Raw genomic sequence first — 21654 nt, forward strand, 5'->3', positions numbered from 1 at the left:
TGTATCTTGGTTTTGATAGTAATTTTTAAAAATTTCTTGCTTTGATGTATTTCTAGACCAGACAGTGAATCAGGTTGGAAAAAATAATTATTGAATCTTTCAGAACAATGATTTTATATCTTTAGAATATCTACTTCAACATTAAATAAATCAACATTTTGGAAGAAACTCTTTATTTTGTTTTATTGACCCAGGATGTGCCATAAAAGGAGTTGCTTTTAGTTGAATGTCTGCAAGTTGTTTAAAATATGAGAGTAACTACTTTGTCTTTCCTTATGTTTCAGGTATTGGTGGTAATTTGGTGGCCATTCAGGCTAGCAGGATTTCTACCTACCTCCATTTACATAGCATTCCGGGAGAATTGCCTGATGAACCCAAAGGTTGTTATTACCCATTTAGAACTTTTTTTGGTCCAGGTATGTTCTCGTAAATTTTTGCATATTTTATATCAGAAACTATTGCTATCTGAGATTACCATTACATATTTTTATATGTTTTTTTAATTTTTGCATATTTTATATCAGAAACTATTACCATCTGAGGTAGACAGCATTTGTTGAATAGCTGTTTTTGAGGGGAGGTGTATATTGTACAGTTTTTCTATTTCTTTTTTTTTTAATTCAAAAATGTATATGAAGATTTCTTTGTGACTTTGATTGCAATCCCTGCAGTGTGTCAGCACTCTCCCTCTTTCCCATTCCACCTTGGGTTCTCTGTGTTCATTTGTCCAGTTTTCTTGTCCCTTCCTGCCTTCTCTCCCTTGCTTTTGGGCAGGTATTGCCCATTTGGTCTTATATACTTGACTAAACTAAGAAATATGTTCCCAATGTGTATTATTGTTTGTTTTATAGGCCTGTCCAATCTTTGACTGAAAGGTGGACTTCAGGAGTGCTTCATTTCTGAGCTAGCAGGGTATTCAGGGGCCATAGTCTCGGGGATTCCTCCAGTCTCTGTCAGACCAGTAGGTCTGGTCTTTTTTTGTAAATTTGAATTTTGTTCTACATTTTTCTCTTGTTCTGCCCGGGACCCTCTATTGTGATCCCTGTCAGAGCGGTCAATGGTGGTAGTCGGGAACCATCTGGTTCTTATGGGCTCAGGCTGGTGGAGGCTTGGTTCATGTTGTCCCTGTGTCCTTTGGACTAATATTTTCCTTGTGTCTTTGGTTTTCTTCATTTTCCTTTGCCCTGGGTAGGTTTGGGACCAATAGATATATCTTAAATGGCTGCTCACAGGCCTTTAAGACCCCAGACATTACTCACTGAAGTAGGATGTAGAACATTTTCTTTATGAACTATGTTATGCCAGTTGACGTAGATGTCCTTCAAAACTGTGGTCCCCAGCCCTCTGTCCCAGTTACGCGGTCCCTCAAGGTGTTTGGATGTGTCTACGGCTAATTTCAGTGAACACAAAAATCATTTGTATTAATTCTGCAGTTGCTAAGAAAATTTTATAATGTTTCTCTTTTATCCCTCTCTCTGAGATACCTTGTTTATGGATCAGCAGAGAGGAACCTTATGCACATAAGAAAGCATTGCTAGGTAATTTAGGGAGATACATGTATTGCCTTTCATATATTAATCTTGCAGGCCTTGGCGTTCAATCCCAAACAAACAGAATGAGAGAAGATAACCTTAGTTATAAGGAACACTGCATTGTTTATATCAACCAGGCATGTGATTTCCAAAAACTAAGACCACAATTTCTAAAGCTCAAAATTTCTTGATGAAAATAAATGTGATTATTGATTTTTGAATGAAGATCCCCCAGCCTTATTGTATCACTGATAGAACTCTAAAGGAGTAAATAACAATTAAAACATTCTAATACTTTAAGAACTTTATGTTTTCTGTTCCTTCTGTTTTTAAGTTGGATATTAAAGCCTGGCCAATGTTCTTCATAGCAAATTTCTAGCAACCACCTTTCATTTAATTATATAACATATGTTGGAAATTTCATAGAATTAAGTGAATTGTACATAGCCAAAAAGTATTTCTAGTAATTGAATTTTATGTAATGCTATGCAGCATAGTAATTAGAATGCAATCTTCAAATTTTAATAACTGTGACTTATTAACCAAAATGTGATTTTGTTTTAATGACTTTCACATTTTATATTACAGGAGTAAATAATAAGTCTGCCCAAGTTCTGCTGCTTTTAGTGATTCCTGGACACTTGATTTTCCTCTACACTATTCATCTGATGAAAAGTGGTCATACTTCTTTAACTGTAATCTTCATAGTAGTATTCTTATTTGCTGCTGTGTTACAGGTAAGAGTAAAAACCTTTTGAAACATCTTTTATGTTCAGCTGATAGAAGGGTATAACTGTGTAAATCTAAGGGCACGTGATATATTTTAATATTCCAAAAATCAACTGAATGCCTTTATATTGATTGGTTTTATAAAATGAATAAGCTCAGAATAACTTTTTTTTTTTATTAACTTTTATTGAGCTTCAAGTGAATGTTTACAATTCAAGTCAGTCTGTCACTTATAAGTTTACATACATCTTACTCCGTACTCCCACGTGCTCTCCCCCTAATGAGTCAGCCCTTCCAATCTCTCCTTTCGTGACATTTTTCCCAGCTTCCCACTCTCTCTATCCTCCCATCCCCCCTCCAGAGAGGAGATGCCAACACAGTCTCAAGTGTCCACCTGATATAATTAGCTCACTCTTCATCAGCATCTCTCTCCCACCCACTGTCCAGTCCCTTCCATGTCTGATGAATTGTCTTCGGGGATGGTTACCGTCCTGCGCCAACAGAAGGTTTGGGGACCATGGCCGCCGGGATTCCTCTAGTCTCAGTCAGACCATTAAGTATGGTCTTTTTATGAGAATTTGGGGTCTGCATCCCACTGATCTCCTGCTCCCTCAGGGGTTCTCTGTTGTGCTCCCTGTCAGGGCAGTCATCGATTGTGGCCGGGCACCAACTAGTTCTTCTGGTCTCAGGATGATGTAGGTCTCTGGTTCATGTGGCCCTTTCTGTCTCTTGGGCTCTTAGTTGCCGTGTGGGCTTGGTGTTCTTCATTTTCCTTTGCTCCAGGTGGGTTGAGACCAATTGCTGCATCTTAGATGGCTGCTTGTTAGCATTTAAGACCCCAGACGCCACATTTCAAAGTGGGATGCAGAATGATTTCATAATAGAATTATTTTGCCAATTGACTTAGAAGTCCCCGCAAACCATGTTCCCCAGACCCCCACGCTTGCTCTGCTGACCTTTGAAGCATTCATTTTATCCCGGAAACTTCTTTGCTTTTGGTCCAGTCCAATTGAGCTGACCTTCCATGTATTGAGTGTAGTCTTTCCCTTCACCTAAAGCAGTTCTTATCTACTGATTAACCAATAAAAAACCCTCTCCCACCTTCCCTCCCTCCCCGCCTCGTAACCACAAAAGTATGTGTTCTTCTCAGGTTTACTGTTTCTCAAGATCTTATAATAGTGGTCTTATACAATATTTGTCCTTTTGCCTCTGACTAATTTCACTCAGCATAATGCCTTCCAGGTTCCTCCATGTTATGAAATGTTTCAGAGATTCGTCACTGTTCTTTATCGATGCGTAGTATTTCATTGTGTGAATATACCACAATTTATTTACCCATTCATCCGTTGATGGACACCTTGGTTGCTTCCAACTTTTTGCTATTGTAAACAGAGCTGCAATAAACATGGGTGTGCATATATCTGTTTGTATGAAGGCTCTTGTATCTCTAGGGTATATTCCTAGGAGTGGGATTTCTGGGTTGTATGGTAGTTCTATTTCTAACTGTTTAAGATAACGCCAGATAGATTTCCAAAGTGGTTGTATCATTTTACATTCCCACCAGCAGTGTATGAGAGTTCCAATCTCTCCGCAGCCTCTCCAACATTTATTATTTTGTGTTTTTTGGATTAATGCCAGCCTTGCTGGTGTGAGATGGAATCTCATCGTAGTTTTAATTTGCATTTCTCTAATGGCTAATGATCGAGAGCATTTTCTCATGTATCTGTTGGCTGCCTGAATATCCTCTTTAGAGAAATGTGTGTTCATATCCTTTGCCCACTTCTTGATTGGGTTGTTTGTCTTTTTGTGGTTGAGTTTTGACAGAATCATGTAGATTTTAGAGATCAGGCGCTGGTCGGAGATGTCATAGCTGAAAATTCTTTCCCAATCTGTAGGTGGTCTTTTTACTCTTTTGGTGAAGTCTTTAGATGAGCATAGGTGTTTGATTTTTAGGAGCTCCCAGTTATCGGGTTTCTCTTCATCATTTTTGGTAATGTTTTGTATTCTGTTTATACCTTGTATTAGGGCTCCTAGGGTTGTCCCAATTTTTTCTTCCATGATCTTTATCGTTTTAGTCTTTATGTTTAGGTCTTTGATCCACTTGGAGTTAGTTTTTGTGCATGGTGTGAGGTATGGATCCTGTTTCATTTTTTTGCAAATGGATATCCAGTTATGCCAGCACCATTTGTTAAAAAGGCTATCTTTTCCCCAATTAATTGACACTGGTCCTTTGTCAAATATCAGCTGCTCATACGTGGATGGATCTATGTCTGGGTTCTCAATTCTGTTCCATTGGTCTATGTGTCTGTTGTTGTACCAATACCAGGCTGTTTTGACTACTGTGGCTGTATAATAGGTTCTGAAGTCAGGTAAGGTGAGGCCTCCCACTTTCTTCTTCTTTTTCAGTAGTGCTTTGCTTATCCGGGGCTTCTTTCCCTTCCATATGAAATTGGTGATTTGTTTCTCTATCCCCTTAAAATATGACATTGGAATTTGGATCGGAAGTGCGTTAAATGTATAGATGGCTTTTGGTAGAATAGACATTTTTACTATGTTAAGTCTTCCTATCCATGAGCAAGGTATGTTTTTCCACTTAAGTATGTCCTTTTGAATTTCTTGTAGTAGAGCTTTGTAGTTTTCTTTGTATAGGTCTTTTACATCCTTGGTAAGATTTATTCCTAAGTATCTTATCTTCTTGGGGGCTACTGTGAATGGTATTGATTTGGTTATTTCCTCTTCGGTGTTCTTTTTGTTGATGTAGAGGAATCCAAGTGATTTTTGTATGTTTATTTTATAACCTGAGACTCTGCCAAACTCTTCTATTAGTTTCAGTAGTTTTCTGGAGGATTCCTTAGGGTTTTCTGTGTATATAATCGTGTCATCTGCAAATAGTGATAACTTTACTTCTTCCTTGCCAATCCAGATACCTTTTATTTCTTTGTCTAGCCTAATTGCCCTGGCTAAGACTTCCAACACGGTGTTGAATAAGAGCGGTGATAAAGGGCATCCTTGTCTGGTTCCCATTCTCAAGGGAAATGCTTTCAGGTTCTCTCCATTTAGGGTGATATTGGCTGTTGGCTTTGCATAGATGCCCTTTATTATGTTGAGGAATTTTCCTTCAATTCCTATTTTGGTAAGAGTTTTTATCATGAATGGGTGTTGGACTTTGTCAAATGCCTTTTCTGCATCAATTGATAAGATCATGTGGTTTTTGTCTTTTGTTTTATTTATGTGATGGATTACATTAATGGTTTTTCTGATATTAAACCAGCCTTGCATACGTGGTATAAATCCCACTTGATCAGGGTGAATTATTTTTTTGATGTGTTGTTGGATTCTATTGGCTAGAATTTTGTTGAGGATTTTTGCATCAGTGTTCATGAGGGATATAGGTCTATAATTTTCTTTTTTTGTAATGTCTTTACCTGGTTTTGGTATCAGGGAGATGGTGGCTTCATAGAATGAGTTGGGTAGTATTCCGTCATTTTCTATGCTTTGGAATACCTTTAGTAGTAGTGGTGTTAACTCTTCTCTGAAAGTTTGGTAGAACTCTGCAGTGAAGCCGTCCGGGCCAGGGCTTTTTTTTGTTGGGAGTTTTTTGATTACCGTTTCAATCTCTTTTTTTGTTATGGGTCTATTTAGTTGTTCTACTTCTGAATGTGTTAGTTTAGGTAGGTAGTGTTTTTCCAGGAATTCATCCATTTCTTCTAGGTTTTCAAATTTGTTAGAGTACAATTTTTCATAATAATCTGAAATGATTCTTTTAATTTCATTTGGTTCTGTTGTGATGTGGTCCTTCTCATTTCTTATTCGGGTTATTTGTTTCCTTTCCTGTATTTCTTTAGTCAGTCTAGCCAATGGTTTATCACTTTTGTTAATTTTTTCAAAGAACCAGCTTTTGGCTTTGTTAATTCTTTCAATTGTTTTTCTGTTCTCTAATTCATTTAGTTCAGCTCTAATTTTTATTATTTGTTTTCTTCTGGTGCCTGATGGGTTCTTTTGTTGCTCACTTTCTATTTGTTCAAGTTGTAGGGACAGTTCTCTGATTTTGGCTCTTTCTTCTTTTTGTATGTGTGCATTTATTGATATAAATTGGCCTCTGAGCACTGCTTTTGCTGTGTCCCAGAGGTTTTGATAGGAAGTATTTTCATTCTCGTTGCTTTCTATGAATTACCTTATTCCCTCCTTGATGTCTTCTATAACCCAGTCTTTTTTCAGGAGGGTATTGTTCATTTTCCAAGTATTTGATTTCTTTTCCCTAGTTTTTCTGTTATTGATCTCTAGTTTTATTGCCTTGTGGTCTGAGAAGATGCTTTGTAATATTTCGATGTTTTGGACTCTGCAAAGGTTTGTTTTATGACCTAATATGTGGTCTATTCTAGAGAATGTTCCATGTGCGCAAGAAAAAAAAGTATATTTTGCAGCAGTTGGGTGGAGAGTTCTGTATAAGTCAATGAGGTCAAGTTGGTTGATTGCTGTAATTAGATCTTCCGTGTCTCTGTTGAGCTTCTTACTGGATGTCCTGTCCTTCTCCGAAAGTGGTGTGTTGAAGTCTCCTACTATAATTGTGGAGGTATCTATCTGGCTTTTCAGTTCTGTTAAAATTTGATTTATGTATCTTGCAGCCCTGTCATTGGGTGCGTAAATATTTAATATGGTTATGTCTTCCTGATCAATTGTCCCTTTTATCATTATGTAGTGTCCTTCTTTATCCTTTGTGGTGGATTTAAGTCTAAAGTCTATTTTGTCAGAAATTAATATTGCTACTCCTCTTCTTTTTTGCTTATTGTTTGCTTGATATACTTTTTTCCATCCTTTGAGTTTTAGTTTGTTTGTGTCTCTAAGTCTAAGGTGTGTCTCTTGTAGGCAGCATATAGATGGATCGTGTTTCTTTATCCAGTCTGTGACTCTCTGTCTCTTTATTGGTGCATTTAGTCCATTTACATTCAGGGTAATTATAGATAAATAAGTTTTTAGTGCTGTCATTTTGATGCCTTTTTATGTGTGTTGTTGACAATTTCATTTTTCCACATACTTTTTTGTGCTGAGGCGTTTTTCTTAGTAAATTGTGAGATCCTCATTTTCATGGTGCTTGACTTATGTTAGTTGAGTCGTTATGTTTTTCTTGGTTTTTATCTTGAGTTATAGAGTTGTTATACCTTTTTGTGGTTACCTTATTATTTACCCCTATTTTTCTAAGTAAAAACCTAACTTGTATTGTTCTATATCGCCTTGTATCACTCTCCATATGGCAGTTCAATGCCTCCTGTATTTAGTCCCTCTTTTTGATTATTGTGATCTTTTACCTATTGACTTCCATGATTCCCTGTTATGTATGTATATATTTTTTTTAATTGATCTTAATTTGTTTTTGTGATTTCCCTATTTGTGTTGATATCAGGACGATCTGTTTTGTGACCTTGTGTTGTGCTGATATCTGATATTATTGGTTTTCTGACCAAACAATATCCTTTAGTATTTCTTGTAGCTTTGGTTTGGTTTTTGCAAATTCTCTAAACTTGTGTTTGTCTGTAAATATCTTAATTTCGCCTTCATATTTCAGAGAGAGTTTTGCTGGATATATGATCCTTGGTTGGCAGTTTTTCTCCTTTAGTGTTCTGTATATGTCGTCCCATTCCCTTCCTGCCTGCATGGTTTCTGCTGAGTAGTCAGAACATATTCTTATTGATTCTCCCTTGAAGGAAACCTTTCTTTTCTCCCTGGCTGCTTTTAAAATTTTCTGTTTATCTTTGGCTTTGGTGAGTTTGATGATAATATGTCTTGGTGTTTTTCTTTTTGGATCAGTCTTAAATGGGGTTCGATGAGCATCTTGGATAGCTATCCTTTCGTCTTTCATGATGACAGGGAAGTTTTCTGTCAGGAGTTCTTCAACTATTTTCTCTGTGTTTTCTGTCCCCCCTCCCTGTTCTGGGACTCCAATCACCCGCAGGTTATCCTTCTTGATAGAGTCCCACATAATTCTTAGGGTTTCTTCATTTTTTTTAATTCTTTTATCTGATTTTTTTTCAGCTATGTTGGTGTTGATTCCCTGGTCCTCCAGATGTCCCAGTCTGCATTCTAATTGCTCGAGTCTGCTCCTCTGACTTCCTAGTGTGTTGTCTAATTCTGTTATTTTATTGTTAATCTTTTGGATTTCTACATGTTGTCTCTCTATGGATTCTTGCAACTTATTAATTTTTCCAGTATGTTCTTGAATAATCTTTTTGAGTTCTTCAACAGTTTTATCAGTGTGTTCCTTGGCTTTTTCTGCAGATATCCTAATTTCATTTGTGATATCATTAAGCATTCTGTAAATTAGTTTTTTATATTCTGTATCTGATAATTCCAAGATTGTATCTTCATTTGGGAAAGATTTTGATTCTTTTGTTTGGGGGGTTGGAGAAGCTGTCATGGTCTGCTTCTTTAAGTGGTTTGATATGGATTGTTGTCTCCAAGCCATCACTGGGAAACTAGTTTTTCCAGAAAATCCGCTAAAAAAAAAATGCTGTCAGATCCCTATCAGAGTTCTCCCTCTGGCTCAGGCTATTCAGATGTTAATGAAGCCGCCTGGGGAGGGTGGGGGAGGGAACAGAGAGATAGGAGAGTAGCACCTCAGAATATAGCCAGAGTTGCTTGTCTTGCTTGGAATGACTATTATATCTGAGATTCCCGCGGGCACGTCGCCTATGCGTCCTGGCTGTGTGGAGATTGCCCCCGGGGGGTCTGGCCCGCTGGAGTCACGGTCAGATCCTCCGCTTCCAGCCCCATGCCCAGCGTCAAGGCTCCCCTACTGGGACGGTGCACTCTCGACTCCAAAATCAGTCGCTGCCTCCCGGGGACTTCTCGTCCCGCCAGCCACGTGGCCGTGCCGCCCCCGAGAACCAGTTAGGCCTCCTCCCGGGGTTAGTTCAGATGGGTGGAGTAGCTCCTCGTGCTTGTGCCGTGACCGAGTGTCCCGGCTGGGATGCTGTTCTCCCGCTCCAATACCAGTCGCTGCCTCCCGGGGACTTCTCCTACTGGCTGCGTCCCACGCTGCCCGCGTGACCCGGCTGGTCCCCTTCCCGGGGTTAGTTCAGGGGGGTGGAGCAACTCTCCATGTTTATGGCGTACCTGCGTCCAGTCCAAATCCCTGCGGGACAGTTCCCCGGCTCGGACGCTGCTCTTTCTGCTCCAAGATCAGTCACTGCCTCCCGGGGACTTCTCCTACCGGCTGCGTCCCATGCCGCCCGCGCGACCCGGCTGGTCCCCTTCCCGGGGTTAGTTCAGGGGGGTGGAGCAACTCTCCGTGTTTATGGCGTACCTGCGTCCAGTCCAAATCCCTGCGGGACGGTTCCCCGGCTTGGATGCTGCTCTTTCTGCTCCAAGATCAGTCACTGCCTCCCGGGGACTTCTCCTACCGGCTGCGTCCCACGCCGCCCGTGGAACCGGCTGGTCCCCCTCCCGGGGTTAGTTCGGGGGGTGGAGCAGGTCTCTGTGCTTGTGCCGTACCTGACTGGTACGCTGGCTCCAGGCTCTGGAAACAATCGCTGCTTCCCCGTATTAGTTCGTTCTCCGTCTCTAAATCTGTGTTTGTTGTTCAGGGTTCGTAGATTGTTATGTATGTGATCGATTCACTTGTTTTTCCGTGTCTTTGTTGTAAGAGGGATCCGAGGTAGCGTCTGCCTAGTCCGCCATCTTGGCTCCGCCACCCAGAATAACTTTTAATATGATCTGGTAGATGTAACCTTTGAATTACCTTACTTCAAATTGTAGTTAGCAATTCAGAGAAAGTCTGGTTTTAATTGAACTTCAAAACGAGTATTCATGGTAATCATTATAGAAGGTAATTAATGTTATTAACTAATAATATTTACATGAATTCAATCCTCAAATTTTTATCTCATTACTTATTTGTATAATGTACAGTCCAATTTTGTAGAAGTTAAGAACTGATTCAAATATAGATTCTGCCTTCATGGAGTTTTGGTCTAATAGGGGCAATAAGTGGTTAAGCACTCAGCTGCTAAACGAAAGGAAAGGTTGGCAGTTTGAACCCACTAGCCGCTCTGGGGAGAGAGATGTGGCGATCCGCTTCCATAAAGGTTCACAGCCTTGGAAACCCTATGTGCAATTCCACCCTTTTCTGTAGGGTCGCTAAGAGTTGGAGTCGACGCTACAGGAATGTTTTTAATACCTCATAATTGTCAATTCCGTAATACGTTAGACTTCACAGGGCACTTTCACATACATTGTTGAACTTAATTCTTTTAGTAACCATGTGAGAGATATTAATACATACACCTCCCAATTTCAGAGCAAGAAATTTAAAAAGAATGTTTAGAAGACAAAAAGTAGCAAGTGTTATATAAAACCTGTGTGGACAGATAAACAATTTCACAGAAAGAAATTTCTTCCACCTGGAGGAATCCGGGGAAATGGTCGTATTTTACAAACTGACTCCTAAACTCAGCTCACCCAGTTATTTGTCATACCACAGCCCTCATATAGAAATCGGTGGGAATAGGTCATACATTTTTTTCTTAGATCCAGTTCCCTTTCACTCTCAATATTTTTCTCTTTTTTCCAAAGTTATTCATGTTCACAGTCGAAGAGTCAGTAGTTTTACAAGGCTTGTTAAGAAAAGCAGTCCTTCTCAGCTACCATTTCCCATTTCCAAAATTTTTTTTTTTTTACTCCCTATAAGCAGTTTTTTTTTTTTTAACTATTTCTTTTAGCATTTAGTTCTCTGTATCTAAATAATATAATTGGACTTCATAAAAATTTCTAATTATCTATTACTAATGAAATATAAGTATTTAGCTTTCTTTCACATACCCCAATGTTGTTTCTGTTAGGTGTCATCGAGTCCGTTCTGATTCATAGTGACTGTATGTACAACAGAATGAAACATTGCCTGGTCCTGTGCCATCCTCACAATCCTTGCCACACTTGAGTCCATTGTTGCAGCCACTGTGTCAGCCCATCTCATTGAGGGTCTTCCTCTTTTTGGCTGACCCTCTACTTTACCAAGTGTAGTGTCTTTCTCCAGGGACTGGTCCCTCCTGATAACATGTGCAAAGTATGTGAGATGAAGTCTCACCATCCTTGCTTCTAAGGAGCGTTCTGGCTGTACTTCTTCCAAGACAGATTTGTTCGTTGTTCTGGCAGTCCATGATATGTTCACCATTCTTTGCCAACAACATAATTCAAAAGCATCAATTCTTCTTTGGTCTTCCTTATTTGTTGTCCCACTTTCACATGCATATGATTGAAAACACCTTGGCTTGGGTCAGGCGCACCTTAGTCCTTTGTTTCTTAACACTTCAAAGAGATCTTTTGAAGCAGATTTGCCCAATGCAGTGTATCATTTGATTTCTTGACTGCTGCTTCAATGGGCGTTGATTGTAGATCCAAGTAAAAGGAAATCCTTGACAATTTCAGTATTTTCTCTGTATATCCTGATGTTGCTTTGGGTCCAGTTGTGAGGATTTTTGTTTTCTTTATGTTGAGGTGTATGTGATCCATACTGCCTGCAGTGCAGCTTGGACTTCTTCCTTCAGTACCATCCATTTCTGATCATATGCTGCCTCTTGAAATGGTTGAACATCAACCAATTCTTTTTGGTATTATGACTATGGGTATTCCTTGCATCTTCCTTTGATGCTTCCCGGGTCGTTTAATATTTTCCACGTAGAATCCTTCAATATTGCAACTTCCAGCCTGGGGGGCTTATCTTCTGGCCTTTGAATTGTGGTATTGGTGAGGAATATTGAATATACCGTGAATTGGCAAAAGAATTAACAAATCTGTCTTGGAAGAAGTACGACCAGAATGCTCCTTAGAAGCAAAGATGGCGAGACTGTGTCTTACATACTTTGGACATGTTGTCAGGAGAGATCAGTCCCTGGAGAAGGAAATCATGCTTGGTAAAGTGTGTCAATGGAAAAGAGGATGGATTGACACAGTGGCTACAATAATGGGCTCATGCATAACAACAATTGTGAGCATAGCACAGGACCAAGCAGTGTTTCATTCTGTTGTACACGGGGTCACTATGAGTTGGAATCAAGTCGATGGCACCTAACAGCAATCCATACTGAAGGCTGTAGTCTTTGATCTTCATCAGTAAGTACTTCAAGTCCTCTTCGCTTTCAGCAAGCAGGGTTGTGTCATCTGCATGTCACAGATTGTTAACGAGTCTTCTTCCAGTCCTGATGCCCGTTCTTCATATAGTCCAGTTTCTCGGGTTGTTTGCTCAGCATACAGATTGAATAAGTATGGTAAAAGGAAACGACTCTGACCCACACCTTTCTTGACTTTAACCCAAGCCCTGTTCCCTTTTTCTGATCAAATGACTGCTGCTTGGTCTATGTACAGCTTCCTCACGAGCACAATTAAGTGTCCTGGAATTCCAGTTCTTCGCAGTGGTATCCATAATTGGTTATGATCCACGTATTTGAAGGCCTCTGTGTAGCCAATAAAGCACAAGTAAACATCTTTCTGGTGTTCTCTGCATTTGGCCAGGACCCACCTGGCGTCAGCAGTGATATCCCTTCGTCCACGTCCTCTTCCGAACCTGGCTTGAATTTCTGGCAGTTCCCTGTCTCCGTACTGCTGCAACCGCTTTTGAATTATCTTCAGCAAAATTTTACTCACGCGTGATATTAATGATATTGTTTGATAATTTCTGCGTTCTGTTGGATCACCTTTCTTTGGAATGAGTACAGATGTGGATCTCTCCCAGTCGGTTGGCCAGGTCTTCCAAATTTCTTGGCACAGATGAGTGAGCACTTCCAGCACTGCATCTGTTTGTTGAAATATTTCAGTTGTTATTCTGTCAATTCCTGGAGTCTTTCTTGGTGTTTGCCGATGCCTTCAGTGCATCTTGGACCTCTTCCTTCAATACCATGGGTTCTTGATTTGTGCTGCCTCCTGAAATGGTTGAACGTTACCAATTCTTTTTGGTACAGTGACTCTGTATTCCTTCCCTCTTCTTTTGATGCTTCCTGGGTTGTTTAATATTTTCCTGGTAGAATCCTTCAATATTGCAGCTCGAGGCTTGAATTTTTTCTTCAGTTCTTTCAAGCTTGAGAATGCTGAGCGCATTATTCCCTTTTGGTATTTTGTTTCCAGGTCCTTGCACATTTTCTTATAATACTTTGTCTTCTCGAGCCACCCTTTGAAATCTTCCGTTCATCTCTTTTACTTCATCATTTCTTCCTTTTGCTTTAGCTGTTCTGCATAGAAGAGCAAGTTTCAGAGTCTCTTCTGACATCCATTTTGGTCTTTTCTTCCTTTCCTGTCTTTTTAATGACCGCTTTCTTTTTTTATGTATGCTGTACTTGATGCCATTCCATAACTCATCTGGTCTTTGGTCATTAGTGCTCAATGTGTTATATGTATTCTGGAACTGGGAAAATCACTACAGGATGGGTTCGGGGACCCACTGGACCTACTGTGAGATAGATATGAGCCGAGACTCCTTTAATAACCTAACCTCCATATGCCCCCACTCTGCCTGGTGGGCCACAGTGACGTTTTGGGTCTCCTGGAACTAGTGTCATTTCAGAGCCAGTATCCAGTCATCTCCGAAAAGTCTGATTATTTCCTTTTCTACAGCAGTCACTCTCATAAAGGGCCATAGATCCCTTTGGGAAAGCTGAAAGAAAGATTAACAGTGTAAGTTTTTGGCAGTTTATTGGAGTCCTTCCTCAAGGGGACCCAGCCTTCCCTTCAGTCAAGGGGTTGCAGGTCTGTAAACTCACTCCAGTCTGGAAATTGATTGAGGGGCCATGACTCTATTCTGGTGATTTGAGTTAGACTGCTGTTCACTTGACCTAGAAGTTATCCACTTGTACGGATCAAGTAAATATTTATTAGATTTCCTATCTGTATCACTCCTAGGGACACCATGACTAAGTAGCCAATGCTGTAAGTCCAAACAAGTCAGACTATTCTGATTTCTGCTTTGACTCTGATGTCCATTACAGTAACCACACCCACCTTGTCTTTGTCATTTGAGTACTACCACTTGGCCGCTACCACCTTGGCCTCCAATCAGCCCCATTGTAGTTAGGTGTCTTAAATTCATTTAGGGCAGTTCCCCCTGTCAAATCTTACTTACATAAAATAGCAATCACGGCAGTCTTCAGGGATGCTGGAGCTCCCTTCTCAAATTTGATCCTCACTGCTGTGGTAAAATATGTGTCCTCTGGGCATTCCATGTGTGGGTCTTTGGGTTTATCCTGATAAATCCACTCTAGCATGCCAATTTCCCTAAGTCTTACCTTCTTCTACAACATACCAAAGCAGCTCTGGTACTTCAACTTGATTTAGTGTAGGCCACCTTGTAATCCATGCTTCAGCATCCCAACCAAATAAACTATTAGATCCTTTCCTAACTTACTGAGCTGAAACTATTACTCACAGTGTTGTACTTCAGGATACATCTTGAAATGTTCTTTTTGATGATGAAAATGACACCATTCCTCTTCAGTTTGTCGTTCCTGGCATAATAGACTATATGATTATCTGATGCAAAATGGCCAATACCAGTCCATTCCAGCTCACTAATGTCTAGAATATTGATGTTTATGTATTCCATTTCATTTTTGACCACTCAGTTTTCCTAGGTTCGTACTTGGTACATTCCACGTTCTGATTATTAATGGATGTTTGCAGTTGTTTCTTCTCATTTTGAGTCATGCCACAAAGTAAATGACATGTCTCAGTACCCGATGCCCCAATACCACCACTCAACCCCTAACTTCTCGTTCTACCAGTATAACCGTGTCTCAGTTTTGGCTACCTTAATATTCTGTTTACAGTAAGATTGCTGTTCAAAGTTGAGCCGTGAAATATTCAGTGACTCCCTTTGCTCTCTAGTTTTGTTTTTCTCGGCATTTATAGTTGTCTTGTTTCATTCTTTGCTTAGTTTTCTATCTGTTTATCACTACCTCATCCCCAAACTCTCCTCTGTTTGTCCAGATCTCCTCTCAATATGTGGATTCATACCAGCCCTCCCTTCCAGAGCCTTTTAACAGGATCCATTTTGGAGTGGTTGCCCACTAGGCCTTCTGCACAATTATTGTATTGGGATTTCTTGTCATCACAATCCTGAGGAGTCCTTTTGTCTCATTCTGTGTGTAGGGGGGAGGGCGGGGGGGGGTTGGATTTCCTCTTTCCTGGCTTACATGTCTTCTATTTTTTGGTTCTCATGTTTTGAATATATCTTCCAATAGATTCCTAAGAAAGAGGGTGGGGGAGGTAAATTTTCTGATCTTTTGCAGGTTATAAAATGCTTTATGCTGCCCTCTCAGTTAATAATTGACAGTATTCAGTTTTCTTTAGAAATTTGAAGGCATTGCTTCATTGCATTTAGCTTCCTATGTTACCATTGAGGAGAATAATTAGGCGCCATTTTGACTCCAGATTCCGTTGTACATAACTTCTTTTATCTTGCCAGAAGCTTGCAGGATCTTCTCTTTGTCCCTATTGTTCTGAAATTTCATGTTCATGTGCCCTGGTTTGGGTATAATTTGTCTTGTTTTGCTGAACATTAACCCTTTCAATCTAAAAACTCAGATTCTTAGTTTGAGGAAAATTTCTTAGATGATTTTTCTTTCTGTTTCCTCTCATCGTTCTAGAATCATGTTATTTGGTTTCTGGAATTCTTAGGTTAAATTTCTTATCTTTTCTTTCTTAGTCTCTGTTTCTTTGCCTTTTTCCCCTCTTCTTCTGGGAGATTTCCGTGCCTTTTTAAATCTTTTCTCTGTTATTTTAGTGGCGTTTCAGGAGAGAGTAGAGTTGAAGGACACATACTGTATTCTTACACAAATAAGGCATACCTTCTACATTTGTTTGCCAACCGTGCCCTCCTCCTTCGTGACATATTTTTGTAAGCACACTATGCTATTTTTTTTTTTTACAGCAACATGTAAAAAAAATTAGTAGTAAATTGTTTACAAAAATACCTCATGGGGAGAGGGTGTGATTGACAAACAGATAAGGTATGTTATTTTCCTAAAAATAAGGTGCTTAATTTGCCTTCTTGTGAGAGACTTTTAATTTTAAAACTTAAGAAAATTGCCTTTACTTTCAAATGTGTGATTGATACATATATATACAAAATTTAAATGTTATATAGTACTAAAAGTTTCTACCTTCCCAGTCTCAGAGTCACACTGAAATATTTTAGCTGTTTCTTCTTGTATTTGTCTGTAAGTCTTAAAATAACATATCTAAACTTCTAATTTATGATTAATGTCCTTCAGACTTCTGCTAATAAAAGCTGAGAATCTTTGTGCTGTTATATAACTCTTCATCTTTTCTGTATAGTTATATCACAATTATTAAGGTAGTAGTCACTGTTTGTATTATTATGCCTATATAAACATTGTTTACTATACAGCCAGATAATGTACTATGATTATATTTCCTTTCTTGTATATTTTATTTTTCTTGGACTTAATAATTGTGTCTTTTTTCATTTGCATCATTTTCCATAACCCCATCATTAATTTTTTACAACTGTTCCAGCTTTATTTTGGCTTCTGGGCATGACTTCTTGCTAATCTCTGATAGCCTTGATTTGGTACCTCCAGCAGTGAGAAACCCTAACCACTTAAGAAAAGAGATGGATTCCAATAAATCTTTGAAGAGATGGCATTTGAACCTGGCTTTGGAAACCCTGGTGGAGTAGTAGTTAAGAGCTATGGCTGCTAACCAAAAGGTTGGTGGCAGTTCAGATCCACCAGGCGCTCCTTAGAAATTGTATGGGACAGTTCTACTTTGTCCAATAGGGTTGCTATGAGTCAGAATTGACTCGATGGCGATGGGTTTGGTTTTTAGTTTTTTTAAAGAATTAACATATAGGAACAGGGATGGGGTAGGTATGGGAACATTATTCCAGTTAAAAGGAACTGATAATGATGGCAGTGAAATTAGCTGGCATTCATATAGTGTTTCCTCTATGCCTGGCACTGTTCTAAGAGCTTTACATGTATTAATTCAGTTAATTCTCACAAAAACCCTATAAAGTTTGTTCTTTTGATGTAAATCAGTATCTTTCAAAGTGGAGTGCTTACAAAACAATGCATTGTGTATAGGAAGAAAAATTAAAACTTCTATTTAAATATTTTTACCTCATTTGTTTAAAATGTCTATTTTCTTCTAATTTTATGATTACTTAGTAATAAACATAATACATTAGTACAGTGTTAAAGTATGCTTAAATATTTTATACTGACAAGGCTGCATAATCTAAAACTTTTAAAGATTACTGAAATGAGAAAGCACAGAGCTCATGCCAGAAAGAATTAATGATTCACATACAGGATCTAACTGAGAGGACAGAGTAGAGGAGGTAAGGCTGAAAGGGTAGATTAGGGCACTTTAGAAAGGCCTAAAATACCAAACAAGAGGGATTAGAATCTATTCTTAAAACAATAAAAACTCTTACAATTTAATTGAGTTTTTTAATCAGTAAAAATGAGTTGGCACCGAGCTAAACCATCCTGTGTTACCCTTCTGCCATCAGTCAGCATTTATGAGATGGTTAGCTGTGATTAAGGGCACAATTGTTGGCTTTGGAACAGAATTTTTCTTCTATGTCACGTTAGCCCATCGAACCCACAACTTTGACCTCTCGAACCAGAGCGTTAGGGACAATTGGGGTCTTTCTCTCTGAGCAGTCATTTCTCCTGTCTTCACATCTTACTTATTCAGATGCTCTGTTGACTGTGCAAAGCCTGTTAATTTATGCAATCAAAAGCATAGTGTAGAATTCTAAGCTGTGATGGACCTTGCTGGCCTTTCTTCTAAGATGTACGGAAGAGAATGTTAATATCTTCTTGGGGGCTTGCTATTCCTTATTCATTTGTTTGCCTTCCTCCCTACAGTCTTTTTCAAGGATGGAGTACCTTATAGCATAGTAAACCTCAGAAGGTACAAAGATAATTATCAGTCAAATAAGCAGGCTGAGCAAAGAAGAAACAGCAGTACATCTTGGTTCAGTTCCCCATTTAATTTAAAGCCTCTGCTAGTCCCCTGTCGCGTTAGAAATCCTAAATATGCTTTCTTTGTTTGTGAAAAGGCAAAAGCATAAAATTTGGTTGATCTTATTCTGTAAGAGGCAAAAAGATGCCCCTAGACAAACTGAAAGAGGGGGGAGAAAGGCCTGTACTTAGTCATGGTTGATCTCAAACCTGAATAAGTCTAGTACTATTCAAGTCTCATTATTTTTATAATCTATTTTACTCATTTGATTAAAAAATTTACTATTACCATTTTCTGTTTTATTATGATGATTATAGATAACATCTGGAGTATATTAATATTTTTTCCACCATAAGATATCTCAATGGGAAAAGAAAAATGAGGCTTTTCTAGCCCTAAATGTCTATTGAATTTCAACAGTGCATTTGTTAATATAAACAGTGAATTAAAACCATTTCTAAGTGAAAATTTTAATTCCCTATTGTAGACACTGATTGTTTCATATATAAAATTAGATTATTAAGAACTCTTCTAAAATTCTAGCAGCACCAAATTCCATGAGCAATCCATTTGTGAAAGTTTGGTTATAGAACACCTTGCCCCTGGCTATTATCTGTGTTTTCATGTGAGAGGGACAAAGCGTTTCCTTTACATGGTAGAATGACAACAAACTCTCAATAAGTTGAGAATTATAAACATCAGGATTTTGTCAAGTACGTACAGTGTGCCAAGTACTGTGCTAGTCACTGAACAAAAGAAATAGAAGACGTTGTCCCCATCCTTAACTTGGGAGGATTAGAATTAAATGCATTAAACAACTGGGGAACAGCCAAAGACTTACTTCTTACAATAATATAGTCTTCTTCCTCTATAACTCCAGAATCAGTTAAATGCCAGTTTTTCATAATTTAAAAGTGCTTTACTATGTTTTGGCAGGATGGGAGGGGGGCAATCAGAGTATATGTTATAGGTGATGAGCAACTTGAATTAATATCAATAAATATGAAACTGTTCTTAGCAAAGTAATTAGTGTAATACACATCTTATTAATATAATTTTAAAAACAGAAGTCTCCTTAGTTTTTGTTGTTACTACTATCTTTTGTTAGGTAATACTTGTATTTGAATTTTATACTTAAATGTAAATTACACCATCTCATATTCCCCAACAGGGTAGCATTATGAGAAAAAAAATTGTTCTCAGCAAAGCCCAAGGCCAATTTAAATGAGTAAATGAATGCCCCTCATAATAAAATTATAATCGGAATATAAACTAATGACTTTTCTAATAAGCGTTTCTATTCTCTAAATAATAGTTTGTGATCATTTTTGAAACATATGTTTATAATATGATCGTGCCCAAAACACAGATAGTGCAAATTAAGAGCAAACATCTTTTATTTCTTATTAAGTAGAACATGCTTGGGGCAGAAATATGATCAGTGACTTCTACAAACTTACTAAAAGAAGCATTGATACTATCTTAGTTCTGCTGTCACATTGATGTGATTTCATGTCATTATTCTGAGTATGAAGACATAAAACTAAATGTTTTCCACAGAAGAAAATATGAAACAGACTATCATCACTTCAGAAGAAATTTAGAGTAGCTTCTAGAAAGAACTTCTTAATTATAATAGTAAAATGTTTAACCTAGTATAAAATGAAGTGAAATTTGGCAAGTAGTGTGGTGGTTAAGATTGTGTGTCAGTTTGGCTGGGCCATGATTCTCAGTGTTTATATGTGATCACTCCTTTGGCATGTGGCCTGCATCTGAATATAAGTAGACTTTCTGGCTTTTTGCTCACTCTGGATCCTGCAGCTGCCTCCTGTTAGCCTGACCTCCAGTTCTTGGGACTTGAGCTATCAGCTTATCTGCCGATCTTGAGATAAGTCAGTCTTCACAGCCCATGAGCAGGAGCCCTGTTCTTTGACCTGCCCTTCTTGGGTTCACCAGCCCCTGTAGCTACGTGAATTAGGAGAAGCCTTGAGGTCTTGCCTACCAATCTTGGGATTTGTCGATCTTCACAGCCTGTGAGCAAGAGCCCTGCTCTCCAACCTCCTGATCTTGGGTTCGCCAGCCCCCAAGTCTCTGTGAATCAGGAGAAGCCTCTATCCTGATCCATAGACTTGGAACGTTCCAGGGTCTACAATCGCATGAGCCATTTCCTTGATAAATCTCTCTTTTTCTCCCTCTCTCTCTATATATATACACTTACTGGTTTTGCTTCTCTAGAAAACTCAGCCCAAGACAAGTAGTAGTATAGCACTGAATTTTATATCAGTTGACACGTGAGAAAATCTACCTCAGCTCAGTGATGTTGAGCTTCAGAAACTGTCCCTCCCATCCAGCGATGGTACAAGGTGGGATTACCAGTAAAAAGCATGGCATAGACAAAGGACAAAGGAAAGAAGAGGAATGATAACCCTCTATAAGCAGAACATTATAGAAAGATCGCAAGGCTTTTTGAAGTCAGACCTGGGTTTAAATCTCTGCTATGCTGCTATTTCATGATGTTAGTCAAGTTTCTTAACCTCTTTGGGTCTTATTTTTTCCCTACCTCAGAAGATAGTAATGAGGACTAGTATTTTACTCATATATATATATATATATATATACATACACACATGCACGTATATATACACATATATATGTATGTATATATGTGTGTATGTATATGCATGTATGCGTGTGTGTGTTTATATATATATATATATGGTTTTAAGTTTCCAATAGTGGCAGTACCTGCAGTTTATTATTGTTATTGTCATTGTCATTGACATCTGTCATGGATTGAATTGTGCCCCTCAAAAATAGGTGTATCAATTTGGCTTGGCCACGATTCTCAGTATTGTGTGATTGCCACCATTTTGTCATCTGATGTGATTTTCCTATGTGTTGTAAACCCTATCACTATGACATAATGAGGTCGATTAGCAGCAGTTATGTTGATGAGATCTACAAGATTAGATTGTGTCTTAAGCCAATCTCTTTTGAGATATAAAAGAGAGAAGTGAGCAGAGAGACAGGGGGACCTCATACCATCAAGAAAGCGGCACCAGGAGCAGAGCACGTCCTTTGGACCCGGGGTCCCTGTGCCTGAGAAGCTCTTCAATCGGGGGAAGATTGATGACAAGGATGTTCCTCCAGAGCCAACAGAGAGAAAGCCTTCTCCTGGAGCTGATGCCCTGAATTCAGACTTCTAACCTAGCAGACTGTGAGAGAATAAATTTCTCTTTGTTAAAGCCATCCACTCATGGTATTTCTGTTATAGCAGCAGTAGATGACTAAGACAGCATCATTCCCACCCCTCCACCGCCCCCCCCCATTATTAGAGCTGGTTATTCAGTGTCCTGAGGTCTCATCTCCTCACCACTCAGCTTCTCCTCAGCTACTGTTCTTTACCACAGAAATCTTT

At 38.9% G+C, this 21654-nt stretch overlaps 1 protein-coding gene across 4 annotated transcripts in view; it reads left to right on the plus strand.

Annotated features, from left to right (window-relative positions):
• The window catches only part of SLC41A2 (solute carrier family 41 member 2), a 169010-nt gene that overhangs the window by 111571 nt on the left and 35785 nt on the right, over positions 1-21654 (plus strand). For all 4 annotated transcript variants that reach the window (XM_064283672.1, XM_064283671.1, XM_023539097.2 and 1 more), the window contains 2 exons: positions 285-416; positions 2121-2269. In XM_064283672.1, the coding sequence (XP_064139742.1) occupies positions 285-416; positions 2121-2269 (281 nt within the window). The remainder of the gene's footprint in view (positions 1-284; positions 417-2120; positions 2270-21654) is intronic.

The sequence above is a fragment of the Loxodonta africana genome, chromosome 4, assembly GCF_030014295.1.
Source record: "Loxodonta africana isolate mLoxAfr1 chromosome 4, mLoxAfr1.hap2, whole genome shotgun sequence".
NCBI lineage: Eukaryota > Metazoa > Chordata > Mammalia > Proboscidea > Elephantidae > Loxodonta > Loxodonta africana.